Below are 15,881 nucleotides of genomic sequence, written 5' to 3' on the forward strand. Positions count from 1 at the left end.
GTACATTCCCTTTGACTCAGACATTCCACTTCTAGAAATTAGTTAAGTAAAAAAATCTACGTAGGCAAAAGCTTTGTGAACAAGAAGGTTTACTGCAGTATCACTGCAGTATTAGAAATAATCTTTACCTATAACTATAATCTATTGGCTGAATAAGTTCAAAATAGAATGTATACAATATTCTCCTTTAACAATTATATGTGCATCTACATGTGTGTGAATATACATTCATAGATACACACATCCATACACAGTCATAGAGAAAATGGTGTGCAGTGTTACCTCTAGGACACAGGAGTGCGGGGAAGGAGGACGTTGGCTTTTTTCTCCTTTGTACTATTGTTATGTTTATTTAAAAAAAATCACCTGTGGCACTTTTGTTACTGTTTAAAAAGTAGACCTGTGGAGTTTACACTGCATTTGTGAAATGGAAGCAGGCCAAGAACATAGGTCAACTGTGTACTGACTGCACATTGAAAATATTTTTGTATTCACTGGATACCAGCTATTTTTCTTTGGGTAAAAGTGGTGTTCAGCATGTCCAACACAAATTAAGGTACATTTTATAATCAGAAGCAAAAAAAAAAAAAGCTATGAATAAGATTCTTCTGGATATAATATGGATAGTAAATGCAGTTGATTAAGCACAGATTGGGGGCACTGACACAAGTTCTGAGCCCCCACAGTATATGCTAAGGCCCTGAGGAATTACAGCCTCCTTACAAGAGCCTCTGAGCAATTCAGGTGCTACTTTCCATCTTAAAAGATTCAAGTCCTCATCTAAGAGGAATCCCCAGAATTCAGCTTTCTTGGGTGCTCATGCAGTCTCCAAACTTCTCAGGAATGCGAAGAAAAACCAAATAATTATATTTATAAAGTAGTTCTCTGTTGGGGGGGGGGGTGGCGGGGTGCCTGGGTGGCTCAGTAGGTTGAGTGTCTGACTTTGGCTCAGATCATGATCTCAAGGTTCGTGGGTTCAAGCCCTGCGTCTGCCTTTGCGCTCACAGCAGTGAGCCTGCTTCAGATTCTCTGTCTGCCTGTCTCTTCCCTGCTCGCCTCTCTCTCAAAAAATAAGCATTAAAAAAAAAAAAAAAAAAAAAAAAAAGAAACAAAAAGTAGTTCCTATGTTCCCGGCACACCTATGTCATTCCAGAAAGAGGAGCCTGTTATGGTCTGAATGCTTGTGATCCCCCTATTTTCCTATGTTGAAATCCCACCCACCAAAGATGATGGTATTAGGAAGTGGGGCCTTTTGGAGGTGCTTAAATCACAACGGTGGAGCCCACATGAATGGGATTACTACCCTTGTGAAGAGGTTCCAGAGAGCTTCCACAATGTAAGCACACAGAATTCTACAACCTAGAAGAGGGCCCTCACCAAACCATGGTGATACCCTGGTATTAGACTTCCAGTGTCCAAAACAGTGAGAAATAAGTTTCTCTTGTTTATGAGACACCCAAACTATCGGATTTTGTTACAGCAGCCTGAACAGACCGAGACAGGCTATGTTTAAAATTCGAAAGACCAGGTTCAAATCCTGGTTTTTCTCTTTCCTGAAGTAAGGCATAAACATCCAAGTCCCCATTTCTTAGCCTAGAAAGGACCTCTCATATTACTTATGCTACCTCCATTCTTAGCTTCATGCAAGGCTAAAATGTGGTCATGCCGGGTAGAGAGCTTTCAAGGCTGTGAAGTCCTCAACAAATGGGAAAGTATTTTAGTAAAATGTGACTTAGTATATTTTGAAAGGGAGAGATTTTCAAGGATCAGCACTAGTTTATGGTTTTTCTCTGGTTTAACAGAACTCTATGCTGTTTATAAAGAACTTTGAAAAAGTAATGTTTTATTAAAAGCTTATTATATGGTGATCATTGATGACCACTTCTGATATAAAGTGTTTTAGATGTAATTCTTCCACACTAGCACTCACCGATGGTTTCATTAAAATAATAACATTTTTACAGGCCAAAGAATTAAGAAATAATCCTACTTGACTTATTAGGAATGCTGTTATGGCACGCACTGGAAATATTCTTCACATCTTCTGCAACAACAAAATGAAACACTGCCCAAGTTTATAGTAAAGACACTACTAAGAGGCAGGTATTTTGCAGGCAAGAAAACCTTTTATTTTAAACCACAAATAGTCAGCAGGTGGCCACAACTATCCATGTTTCATTAAAACCACATAAAACCTAGGTACAAAAGCACCACTGATTATTGCTCTAGAAAAACTGCGTGAAAAATTTAAATACGCACAGTAGAAACACCACAGTATCCACAGGACCCGATTTTTAAAGCAAGTGCATGGAATGCTCAATCAACCTTACACATAGCTTTCAATAATAAACTCGTATTTATTTTACTTGAAGATGATGGAAATTTCCAAAAAAGCATGACTATGAGAAGATAAAATGTCCATCCTTATATATTTTTGTATGCCAACTAGTAGAATCCTAAAAAATTAGCATTTACAAAATACTTGGTAAAAATAGCTTTTAAAAGTTGCCCCGAGAGGTACATAAAATCAACCCCAATTTTTCATGACAATTCATTCTCCCTTGTTATCTACAGATTCAGTTTTCTGTGCCTGTGAAAAAGAAAGGGGGGGGGGAGATATAGTTACTATTAAAGCTACTATCAGCCAAAAGAAAGTCCACCCGACCAACACACACACTCTGAACATCTGGTTTTTAGCAGCTCGATTGCAAAACCTATTTCAACTCTGGGTGTGAAACAGACAAGGCAGGAATATAGTAGGCAAACACTTGGCTGCATTTATTGCTTTCTGGTTTTCAAACGACCACAGAAGCTTTACCTGTAAGCTCCCACTGTTCATAATAAAAAAAAAACACCACACTACTATCTGATTCTAGTCACTGCAAACATGCAGAATTTTCTACTGTACCCTTAACTCTCACTGTTTCAATCTGCCCCTTTACTGACAGTGTGCTGGGTGGGGTACCTCTGGAGGTTGAGACATTAACAGTTGAGCGAGAGATGTGGATCTGTAATAACATTACGGGCAATAAAAAGAGTCATTATGAACGTGCTATCACCGGCTGAAGGATTGAGCAATTTCTTTTAAGACACTGATTCAATCAGTGGGGGGTATTTATGGAAAGTACCTCTTCAGCTTTAGTTTCACCTTTTTCAGATGGTGCAGTACCTTCCTTTCCAGCTTCTTGCTTTTCCTCCTTCTTCCCTTTAGCACCTTTGTTAATCTTTGTTCCAGGTTCTTTCTAATAGAGGGAAACAAGGCATGTTAGACAGGGTGTGATGTCAGTAAAAATCAGCCAACCTCGCCCAAACACAAGGTAAAGCAAAACCAGGGCCAACATGGTGGCTTTCCAGGGGGAGGGGAACCCAATTTTGCAGTGCCTCGAGTGAGTTACACTGAGCCTCTGTGAAAATGTAATGGGCTGCTTAGAATATCCACTGACTTTCTCCTCTGGGAAAAAGGTGGTGATTCTCCTCGTGTATTTGTTCAGTGGGCCTCCTCTCTCACTACAGAGAAGTGGTTCTGCCGTGGAGGGCACCAGCAGTGGGAAGTGATGGAGGAGGCAGAAACCAGGAAAGAAGCCAGCAAGAGAAACATCTCATGTGGGGACGTGGGACTTGAGTGACTAGAAGGCTGAGAAAATGCTTGAAAATGAAGTCCCAGGTGAAGAGAAGTTCCTGATTGTTAAAAACAAGTATATATATATGTATTTTGAGAGAGAGAGCGAGAGCATGTGCACAAACAGGGGAGGGGAAGAGAGAGAGGGAGAGAGAGAATTCCAAGCAGGCTCCGCACTGTCAGGGAGCGCAGAGTCTGATGCGGGGCTCGAGCCCACGAACTGTGAGATCATGATCCGAGCCGAAATCAAGGGTCAGATGCCCAACTGACTGAGCCACCCAGGCGCCCAGAAAAGTTCCTGATTTGAAGACTAAGCCACAGGGGCGAGTTCTGCTTCAGAATCACCTACCCATGCCACAAATACACATCGTTTCAAACAATTCACAACACTGCTCTGAAGGGCAGAGTACAGAAAAGCAATTTGGGACAAGTTTCTTCATACCTCTCTGCTTGTTTCCTTGTCTGCAAAATGGGGTATGTGTACCTACCTCATAGGGTTGATGCGAGGGTTTCATAAGAAAAGCAAGAACAGGGTCTGGCATAGTATAAGAGCCACCATATAAATGTTTGCTGATATTAATTATTGGCTAGTGTTAATTATTACATGTCAGTCATCAGACTAAGCCACTAAGACCAGTTATATGAAGTCAGATCCCCTCCCCCAAGCCCTTGAGCTACTGGCAGCTGCAATACCAGGGCCCAGCCTCCCACCTCCCGAGCCACCCTGGCGCACTGCTAACAAACCCTCCTGGAGCACTGCTAACAAACCCTCCTGGAGCACTGAGCACCACGCTCCAGGCACCACGCTCCGAGCACCACGCTCTGACTTCCTTCACCTTTACTGACCAAATGGGAACACTTTCCTGGGAAAGCGTAAAACCGTGCTTTATGCCTTTTGCAACAATGGTGACAGTTTCCTAGTCAGTACATTTAGCCCGAATCATTACATGTGATTTTTCCTTGGGGGATTTTTCGACACAAAATTATAATTTATTCATTGTTTAAAAGGCCAAAGTCAGTCAAAGGAGCACCTCTTACCTTAGCAGACGTTTTTCTTGGTTTAGGTTCAGGTTTGGGTGGAGCAGGTTTCTGCAAAGATAAATTACACAAATACTGAAAAACACAACCCTCGAGACCAAAAGGAATGCAACGAGACTGCAGAAGACACCAGTTCATTTTGACTACGATTTTGTTCATTTAAAAAAAAAAAAAAAAAACCTCTTTCTATTTTTGGCATCAGGTAGCAGCATAAAGATCCGTGCATTTCGTGACTATTTTCATCCTGGGTTCTCAAGTGAACAGCAGGTGAGATTTAAAAGCCGACTCTTTATTCCCCAGTCCAGAGTAGCTCTCCAGGAACAGGTTTAAGCTTCTAGCTCTGATGTCTCTGTACTTCCTTTGATCACAGCACAGCAGCAAGAGGAATGACTCAGGCCCTCGGCCAAATGACTCAATGAATTCAGTCACACTGGCCTTCCCAACAGTCTAGAAATCACAGCACAATTGCAGGCAAAGCCCATCCGGTAATGAAGACCGCTGCCTGTGAAGTATTTCAAAATCATTTCCACATCCTTCCACCTCTGATGTCAATTTCAAGTTCTGTAGCCAAGCTTCAGCTTCTTCCTATTCGCATCCTCTCCAATGCCAGCTCAAGGTGAGAAGAATCTCTCGCCCACCCAGACACTAGGCTTATTTGCCTCTAGAGCTTTTTATCAAGAACATGATTATAATAAAATGTCCACTGTTAGCTCCGAAAGTTTAAGATTTCTCTTAAACTTAGCCAAAGAGTCCACTGAGCAACTATTTTTCTCTTGCTTCATGCGGTTCTCTTCCCTGCTGCCATGAGCACTGCTTGCCCTGTGGCCATGGTTCCCTCCATAACATATAGAGCTTCAGCCCTCACCTGCTTTCCAGGGCGGGTGGGGGCACATGAGGACATGGGGGAAGATAACCCATTAAAGCCTCTGCTTTTCTATAGCTATTTTAGGGCAAATATTTCTCTCATCAAGCTAGAAAAAAATAAGTGTCCATCTCTCCCAACACTAGGGAGAATGGCTTTTGAACAGAAAACACTGCCCAGGATATCCCCCTCTGGAGAAAATACATGTTCGTCCCTGGTGCCTGTAGGTGGTTCAGGTTCATATTGAATCTGGCCCTGTTCATCAAACGCATAAAGTAAAATTGTAGACAGTTCAATTCCAGAAGATTGGCTGTTAGGACTTCTCAAATAAAAAAGGACAACTGGGTCTGAAAAGTAAGGGATATTTTTATTAAGCTTCTTACCCCCTGAATCTGTAGTCTGTTACCTAAACAGCAGCTTGCATGGCTACTAGGTTTTCAGAATTTAAAAAATTTTGTAATGTGAGGCTTTGATATATTGCATTAACATGTATTTGTTGTCACAATTCACAGCAAAGATTTCCTTTTGTATTTTCTGTAAAGATAGACCTCTCCTCCATTCAGCATTTAAGTGTTTTGATGGAACAGGAAAAGATGAGATTTTGCAGGCTGTAATCCCACCGGCCACCGAGGAGGCTCTGTGTCAGCACCACAGGCAATGATCTCAGTGGAAGGGCTTATACCGCTGGTTCATGGTGCTCAGGAAAAGCCTTGTTTTAAATTTTGATTTTTATTTGACTTACAAGGTCTACTCCCTTAATGGGACAGAGATCCACAGAATGCAACGGCTTGTAGTACAATCTACAGCTAAGCCTAACGGAAGTTAAAACATAAGTACTGAACAATGGTGAGAGTTAATATTGGATAGAGCACACCATCTTGAGGGACTTCGGCAGAATCCGGATTAATTGTGCGCACACACAACTGAATCTCCCGGCTCTTCATCTTTCCAGTGGCTCTGATGTTGCTTCCTTAGGTTGGGACTCACGTGAAACTGTCTCACCCAACCCCAAATTGGCTATACTTCGGAACTTGTGAGTGCCCTCATAGCCCTTTTTGCATTGATTCCCTATACTGTGCCAGGCACAGGTGTTGGCTGACATGAAATCCATGCTCCCCCAAAGGCTAAAGCAGCTAGCAGCTCCTGCCAGCCAAGAAGCCAGTGCCTTTCCTCCTACATCTCAGGTCTCAGCAAGGGCTGCGGCTATTTTAACCAACATCCTCCACCAGAGAGCCAGGCTGACCTCTCGTGGCAGAGTAATGGCTGGTACCTCTGCAGGGCGGCAAGGAGGACCACAAGAGCCAGCAGGGAGCACAGCCTGGTGAGAAGGCCTGGAGCGCATTTATGGCCAAGGCTGGTCACAGCTGCCCATCCCAGCTTTAATGATCTTAACCCTGGTCTCTTCCCCAGGCCTGGCCCACAGAGGGAGACTCTGAGTGGCAAAGTGGAATCATTACTTTTCCAAAGATTCTCTAGTTCTGAAATGGGACTAAAGCGCATGGATTCCGATGACTTTTAGCATGTTTCTGAATAAAGTATAGGCCGTGGAGAGAGGATCGTAATTCATCTCCACTTTAACACATCATGTGCAGAATCAGAAGGGTAGGACTTTGCTAATGTGCTTCTTTTGTTTCAGAGATCTAGAAATATCAAACACCTTCCTGGGTTTTGTACGCCTGGTAATGGGGCTGGCAGCTACTTTTCACTGACATATCTGATCAACTGAATTGCTTGGCAACACCAGTCACATTTGCCACAGATTGTGACCCACGTTGATTTCCAAAAAGGAAACAAAAAAACTCAAGGGAAATAACACCTTAATCTTCCTTCTGCTGCTTTGTCCTGAACAGAGGGAATATTTACTCATAAGAACTAACAACAAGAGGGTTCTAAAGTACTCACCGCTGACAATCTAGCAGACCGTCTGGTGGGCTACAAAGGAAATGGAAAAATATACAGTTTTATTAGACACAACCCAGCTGATTTTTAAAAATTTATTCTTGGTATCTTACTTTGTTGAAAGAGTGTAATGTATGACTCCCATTACCCTCTCCAGGTAAGCAAGCATACTAAAACATACTTCAAGTGCCCTGGGAACCATAATACTCAACAGGAAGTTTTCTAAAGAGGTGCAGACACACTATTCAAAGAAATGGCCTCTCCTAATTAAGGGTGTTGCGGGTAAGAAAAAGAAAGGAAGATTAATTTAGGTTCTGACCTGTAATCTACTTGTGTGATAAAAATGACAATACGAGAACTGAGGAGCTATTTAAGAACTAGTTCCGGTCTGACTCTTGTTCCTTACAAATAGAACTAAAACTTATAAATTAATACAAAAGAAGAGTTACATAATTGTGTAGAAACCAAAATAGGAGTTCCCTGACTTGTTACTATGTTAGAGAAGAGAATGACTATAAATCTTAGGCAGTTCACAAGAAATACTTCCTCTTATCTGTAACAAAATAAGCACATTTATCTGCTAAATGCATATGTTTAATGAAAGATTGAGATAGAGTAAAAGGTTCACTAATCTTTCCTTTTAATTTGGAAGTCGAGAAAATTTAGAAAAACTGGGTTGAGATTAGTATTTTTAAGGAAATCTTTTTCTCTTCAAGGATGCAAATTAAGCAAATGAGGCCGCAAAGAAAATTTAAAATAGCAACAACGGTTCTAGGAGTTTCAGAAATAAGCATACAGAACCGATATTCTACTTACCATCAGCAAAAGATGGCTCCCCAAGGGATTTCACATTCTGAAAGTATAACTGCCTTTCTTGAAAAGTGTTCCAGAAATAAATACTCCATACTCTGTCTGTTTTACTCACTGCTCTGTCTCTGGTAGAATAGTATGCGTACCACCTAGCATGTAGATTCTCAAAAATACGTGCTGAAAAAATGAACTCCAATCTTTTACCTAATTCAGGCTGCCTTATACAAACTTTGCCTCCTTACAATAGCTTAAATGTTTCAAATAATTTCTTCAAGGGGGTCAGCAAAGATGGTCAGGAGGAACCCGTGCCACAATTGCAAGGAATTATGGAATTCTTGAAGCCGTGCTGAGGTCAGCACAGGTCAGCTGGTCAGGCCAAACTGGAAGAAATATTTCATGCCGTCTTCACACCTCAGAACTTTCTGGCTGAAAATAGCCAGAGGAAGCTAAACTCATCTCTCTTTAAACTACAGAAGGAAATGAAGGGCCAGAGCCTCCATGAATAATTTTAACCCTGGGGTCCTGAAGAAAAATCAGAGCTGGACTTAAGGCCAGCGAACAGAATGTGCAGAGACTAGGAGACTGTGTCGGTGAAGTGGTGGCCATGATATATTCACTGCACCAGGTAAGGGGATGTACAGTGCAACATGTAGTATGGGAGGCATGCCTGTATCACACGCTCCACAGGAAATACCACGGTGTCTGCTAGGATTATCGTAAGTGCACTGATGGGTGCATTCATGACAACACACCCATGAGTCGCAGGGAACCAGAACCCAAATCCTGTGCTGCCTTTCTCAGTATCGTTAATTGCAATGAACTGGGTATCACCAAAGAAAAGACAACAGTAACAATCAAACCAGGCAGCAAGTGTGTAACTTGTGCTTCTTCAGATGCTCTTTTGAACACGGAAGAGCAAAGGAGCATCCACTAATTACCAAACAGAGTTCATCTTTGATGCTTCTGCATGGCCTGAAGAACTACACCACCATCTCCCAAGCGAAGCATAGCCGGCAGAAGAGTGCTCAGAAAATATCGCAGGGAAAAAAATCGCAGCCTCTATGCTCAGAAGGGGTGAAAGGACCTTATTTGAACCCCTCTCCACTTCGTGTTGACTTACGTGTACCGCCTTGGCCTTACCTCACTGTTCACCTCATCTATCTCACATCTGTACCCCTAGTGCACTTCTCATGGGTAAGCACCAGAAATGTGTACTAGTGTGAACTTGAGGTGAGGTGTGCTAAGGCCACTACTCGGATACTGTCTAGTTTAGTGCCTGAAAAGAAGCCAATATATTAACTATTACTCATCACTGCCTTCCTATCCACCAAGCAGTTGTCCTGAGGAAAATCTCATTGAAGTAAAGCCAAATCATGTGACAGATTTTCCAACTCTGGTGCTGTTGCTCCTTTCTTCTCCATGGGAACACCTGGGCAAACTGAAGAGGCGGATGTCAGAGAGCCCTCTGGGATTTCCAGAAACATTCCAACCTAAGCAAGCACTGCTCTGCAGGGCCTGAAAGCTGTTCTGATCCAAAGGACTCCCTATCTTTTTATAATTCAGACCCAGTACAAGAGTTTCAAAATAAAAAGCTTAGGAAATTAATGCAAAAACAAGGCCTGCCTCTCCAGGCTGTCTAAACCAACCATCTCTAAAAAGCACATCTTTTACTGTAAAATCATTTTACGACTTCCTGTCTAAAATTTACCAGCTCTTCTTTCTATGCTATAAAAAAAGGATTTTTCTCAAATTTTCCTTTCCAGCAACCATCATAAGAGATTTTCTTTTTCACTGCAAACAGTGGAGGCTGAGACGAACCTTTCACTCACAGTCAGCAGCATGGTTATGCATGCAAGCATGTACACCTTCCTGGAAAGTTCCATCAGCTTTCACAGCCTTAAAATCTATAAATGATTGGGCTATATTTATTGGATATAAAATAGACTAGACTGCTATTTTTTTCCTCCTTAGAGCACTAGAATTTTAAGTATTCCCTTGAGACTCAGACTGTTGGGCAGGGCTACTATGAAAAAAGAGCTAATAAGAATTTCTCCCGATTTGTTGATGGTGAATCTTCAGGAGAAGTGGCCAAAAGTGGTTATCAGAGGAGGAAAGGAGACTTTCAGAATGGTATGCCACCAAGAGTTACAGAGACAAAGAATGGGAGGGTTTGTCAATGTGGTGTCTAGGTGCTGGGTACAATGAAATTCTTCAAAACGCATTTGATTAATTCATCATTCCCTGGGTTGGAGCAAATTCTGGTGAAGGCTACTCCAAAAGACACAGAGCCTTTTACTTTAACGTCCTGGTTGCAAAAGAACATGGAAGTCTTATTTCGCTATGGCAAAGTTCACTGGTGTAGCTGGATTCAAGTAGAATCACTGGACTTTGCTGAATACTGCTTGAAACATATGTGCCATTCCCATGGAGTCTGGAAGTATGTTTATTTTTATAAGATTTCTTAATGCTTCTAAGTTTGACCACGTACAGATTTTCCTCAACTTCCAATGGAGTTACATCCTGATAAAGCCAGTAAGTTGAAAATGTCTTCAGTTGAAAATGCGTTTAATATAGCTAACCTACTGAACATCAGAGCTCAGCCTCCCTTAAATGCGCCCAGAACATGTATATTAGCCTACAGTTGGGCAAAGTCATCTAACATAAAGCCTATTTTATAATACAGTGTTGAATATCTCACGTAATTTATTGGATACGGGACTGAAAGTGGAAAACAGAACGTGGTGTGGGTACAGAAGGGTTGTTAGTGTATCGGTTGTTCACCCTCATGATCACAGGGCTGACTAGGAGCTGTGGCTCACTGCCAGTGCCCAGCATCACAAGGGCACATCGTGCCACATACAGCTAGTCTGGGAAAAGAGCAAACCAGGAAACATGGTTTCTACTGAATGAGTATTGCTTTTGCACCACAGTAGAGCCAAAAATTGTAAGTCAAACCATCACAAGTCAGGGACCATGTATACTTGCAAACAAACGCCAAAAGTCAAGTTGCTTTTAATTTCCAAAGATAAATGAGGAGCCAAACGGAAATTAACTTCTTTGGTGGGACACCTGGGTGGCTCAGTTGGTTGAGCTCTGACTTCGGCTCAGGTCATGATCTCACGGTTTGTGAGTTTCAGCCCAGTGTCAGGCTCTGGGCTGACAGCTTCAGATTCTGTGTCCCCCTCTCTCTGCCCACCCCTGCTTGTGCCCTGCCTCTCTCTTTCAAAAATGAATAAAAATTAAAAAAATAAAAAAGAAATTAACTTCTTTGCAAAAATGGGAAGTGGGGAAACATGGATATCAGAGCATTGGCTAAGGAATGGAGAGGACAGAGAAAAGGCACTGGATAACCATGTTTTTATGATTACCACAAAAGTGGCATGAGGACAGAGGATTTTGTTTTTTATGTTTATTTAGTTTTTGAGAGAGAGAGAGAGACAGAGCACAAGTAGCAGAGGGGCCGAGAGAGAGGGAGACACAGAATCAGAAGCAGGCTCCAGGTTCTGAGTTGTCAGCACAGAGCCTGATGCGGGGCTTGAACTCACGGACCATGAGATCATGACCTGAGCCGAAGTCGGATGCTCAACCTACTGAGCCACCCAGGTGCCCTAGAGGACAGAGGATTTTGAATCAGGGCTCAGATAATTTTCCTGGTTCTGCTATATACAAGTTGTGACACCTGTGGAAAATAATGTATTTCTCTCAGGACCTTGTTTCCTCTAGTAAAGCTGGACATAATAACATCCGCCTGTTACCAAAAACAGCAATTCTCTGATATTCATTGTTCCCTTTCCTGGCTTTATTTTTCTTCATAGCAAATATCCAATGATTTTATTTTACTCTCTTTCTCCCCCCACTAAAATGGAAGCTGCATGAAGGAAGAGATTTTCCTTCTTTGGTTCACTGTGGATTCTGCAGAGCCTGGAACCGTGCTTGGAACATTAAAGGTACACAATACATTGCTGTTGAGGAATGAATGTGCTCTGCCCTCATTTCAGGGTTATTAAATGGATCAGATAAAATAACAAATGTGAAAGGGCTTTGCAAACTGCCAAGGGAAATGCTTCTAATGTACTGTTTTGGTCATTTATTATCCAAAAACTATACTCTGCACCATGCCCTTCACACATCATGGCAGTGGAAGAGGATTTTCAATACAGGATCCTGCTTTGTGACTGATATCTATTCACTATAGTCAAGGCTGTGCATACACAATGACATAACTAGAAAATTCAGTCAATTTTGGCGGTGGTGGGGGAATCAATCAATATACTGTTTAAGAGTTCTTACCCTAAACCACCAGCTGGCTGACCTTTTCACTTTTCAAACAAGCGCGTTGATGTCCTGAAGACAAATCATGAGTTTTAATCTGGTCATAGCTTACATGACCAGGAAAGAGTGTTTTCTAGGAACGACTTTTGTTGGCCACGATGTAGTACATGCAATAATATAAAATAAAATATTAAAAATAATAAAATATATAAATAACATAAATAACTAAAATTCTGGGGCTAATAGAATATGTATAAGACAGCTGTATAAGCAAGAATCTTTTACGTATATTCTAACCAGCTTGGCTGCTCCGTGTAGAAGGCTGGAAAAGACAGTGTGCACTATCCAAGATCTATCATGTGTAATGGTTTCTAGGTTTTCTGACTGACAGATCAATTTAAATAGCAGTTCCTAAAGGAAAAATCCAAACGCATTTTGTGTCCAAATCTAAAAACATTAAGATCTGTTATACTTAGCCAACTGCCCTACAATTTATAGTTTTGCCATTTTTAAGAAAATCCAAGCACATACCATTTTTTGGTTTGTCCGAGCATGTGTTTAGTAACTTGACCTGAGATTAGAAACTTCACCTCCCAAACTCTGTGACACTAAATGCTGGGTCAATGCATGGTGGGGCTTTGGTGACAGGCAGTTTTGTTCGTTTGGCTTTTACACTGATTTAGTTATAGATTCTGTTAAAGGTTTTCCATTTGGCAGAACAAATTTCCGTGTACACATTTGTGGAGCGGTTCTGCTATGCATGACAAACTCCTCTGAATTATTAAACCACAATATGAATCCCTCAATCAAAGAATCTGTAACTAAATACTGTTTCTGTCTTTCACGTGACCTCTTTTAGTTTATAAGTTCAAGGGTAAGAACTGCAGTTGTTCCACACGCTGTAAAGCTCTGAGCAAAAGTGAATGGCTGTCATCAGAGTTAGCCTCTAATTTGCTACTTTTTCATCCATCTCCTTTTAGAAGTTCATGATATTACCACAGTGGGTAAATGCAACCATCTCTCTCAATTTCTTAGTTTTTTTGGAGGTTTCTGAATTTTAATACAGAGTTTCTTTGAATTGTTGCTCAATTCATTATCCAAAGCCCTAAGAATATTCCTGATTAAAAAAAAAAAAAAAGTTCAGTATTTCGACATTTCGTGTGTCCTTCCACAGTTTTTGACTCTAGAGATGACTCCTTTTAGGCAAATATTCAGAACTAAAAAAGAAATGTATAATTCACTCACTGGAGCAGAGAATTTATTAAATCAACCATCTTTCATTTCCTTGCTGTGAAAGGCAGACTTTGTTCTCCTTGATGAATTTACCTATTATCTTGCTCTTTGCCCAGAAGGAATTCTCAGTATCTACTTTAACAGACAGCAGGACCGACAGGTAGAAACATAAACAACATAGTAAGTGGAAAATGTCTCATCAGTGATCTCAACTGAAATTTACCTGTGCCAAGCAATGCTACACAGTGACACTTTTATCTCTGGTTTATGTAGTCTCAACAGCCTTATTCAGAACTGCATTCATTCAGATGCATACAATCTTAACAATATTAAAAAAAAATTCCAGTTAAAATAATTAAATACAGGAAGTCAAAGATACACTTACCTCCTGTTTAGTTACTTTGGATCCATCCTTGCCCTCTGTATTCTCCGGAGACTGGAAAGAAAATATTTCAGTGAACTGTATTTAAACTGGAAAGCACACATTAGAGGCAGATTTGAGAAAATAGCTCTTTCAATTCTCCAGACCACGTAAGTCAACAGATATTTTGTGGGAAAAAAGTAAGTCTGTAAGAGGATACATTTTATATACACACATACACACACACACACACACCCCACAGAGCATTTAATATGTGTAACTGCTCTAATTTTAAAACAGGAGTGGTGCAAGAACTGATATGCACATAAAAACTGATGTGTTTTTAATGTGCGTTCACCCTCAGCAATTTTCATTGGATTGTTGAGGATTTCACCACTAGTTAAAGGACAGGGACCCAAGAGCCAGTGGCAGCGGTGCCACGAAGCCACCACATGCTCCAGCGACTTTGTTTCTCTATGATGAGAGCAGGATGCTAAGAAAGCCCAGCCTGAGCACAAAAGCATATTTCTGTCCCATACTTGCCTAGTTTTGATGTCTAGCCCACTTCTTGATACGACTTGACAAATGTGTCACGGATTATTATTCTTTCAGCATCTCGACCAAATTCACAGGCTTGGCAGGACAGCCAAACGCCCTGACACTCCAGCTAATTTGTTTCCTAATTTTGATCCACGCCCCCCTGGGGCAGCAACTGCCCTCTGGTGACAGCTCAAACCTGACTACTTTCTAGGGGGCATACAACTCTGGGAAAAATATGCTTACATTCATGTGACATACCCTGCAGATCTCAATGTATTTTTACTGGCTAAAGACAGTAAACAAGGTGAAAATGACTAAACTAGTTACAATGTTAAACTATTTCACATATTTTAAAACCATACAAAGGTAGTAGGTGAATACCCAATCTCTAGGACACAAACGGGCAGAAGATATGAATAAGAGTTTCCAAGAGAAAACAGCAAACCGACATTTGCCATGATGTTCGGCTTTAGCAAAATGAAACAGCTATGTAGTGGTGCCTCAGCTGATAAAATGAGAAAAACGTTTTAAAGATCATAAAACCCACTGTTTGGTGGGGCTGGTGACACAGTTAATTAATATGATATTTTCAAAACACACCATGCCAATATGAGAAAGACACACCGACTAATCATATAAAGATCCAGTAATTCCTATTTTGGAACCAGGACACAAAGAAAGCCTGTAAAAACATCATTTTATTTGTACTGTTTCTAATATGGACTAACTCGAAACAACTCACATGATCAGTAAATGACAGAGAAATATTTAAGTAAACTATGTAACTATTAATGCAATGGAATTAAAAAAAGTTAGGCTATGTGAATACATAGAAAGTCCACATAAAATAATGCTAACTTAAAAAAATTTAGATTATAAAAGAACATGTAAAACATAGGCTAGAAGTATACAAAGTCTTTTAGAAAGTCAAAAACTTTTCTTCAAGGCAGAGGACACACTAAACCTTCAACCCAGAGTCTGTCAGTTCACTTCTCTCCAGAACCTCCCACATTCATGGAGTTCTTTCTTGTTTCCCAAACAGCCAACTGTTTTCCCCTCTTCCCCGGAAACTTCTCTGTCATGAAGGGAAACACTGCTTCTCATCTTGCCCTATTAGCCAGCCAAATTGGAGATAGCAAAATCTTAGAAAGTGTCAGCACATGAAGATAGTCCCTACATGGGCTATTTCCCTTTGCTCAACTCCATGCTGCAAACCCGACTTTCTGGACACAAACCAGCCACTCTGT

At 41.0% G+C, this 15,881-nt stretch overlaps 1 protein-coding gene across 5 annotated transcripts in view; it reads right to left on the reverse strand.

Annotated features, from left to right (window-relative positions):
• Positions 1-2,104: 2,104 nt before the first annotated feature.
• The window catches only part of HMGN3 (high mobility group nucleosomal binding domain 3), a 31,980-nt gene continuing 18,203 nt past the window's right edge, over positions 2,105-15,881 (reverse strand). Inside the window, exons 2-7 of one of the 5 annotated variants that reach the window (XM_060616007.2) lie at positions 14,119-14,169; positions 7,422-7,451; positions 4,658-4,708; positions 3,129-3,242; positions 2,909-3,008; positions 2,105-2,590 (exon numbers count right to left, since the gene is read on the reverse strand). In XM_060616007.2, the coding sequence (XP_060471990.1) occupies positions 2,577-2,590; positions 2,909-3,008; positions 3,129-3,242; positions 4,658-4,708; positions 7,422-7,451; positions 14,119-14,169 (360 nt within the window). In that variant the 3' untranslated portion in view covers positions 2,105-2,576. The other 4 variants (XM_060616008.2, XR_009605076.2, XM_060616009.2 and 1 more) reach the window with 4 other exon arrangements.

Source organism: Panthera onca, chromosome B2 (genome assembly GCF_046562875.1).
Source record: "Panthera onca isolate mPanOnc1 chromosome B2, mPanOnc1 haplotype 2, whole genome shotgun sequence".
Classification (NCBI taxonomy): Eukaryota; Metazoa; Chordata; class Mammalia; order Carnivora; family Felidae; genus Panthera; species Panthera onca.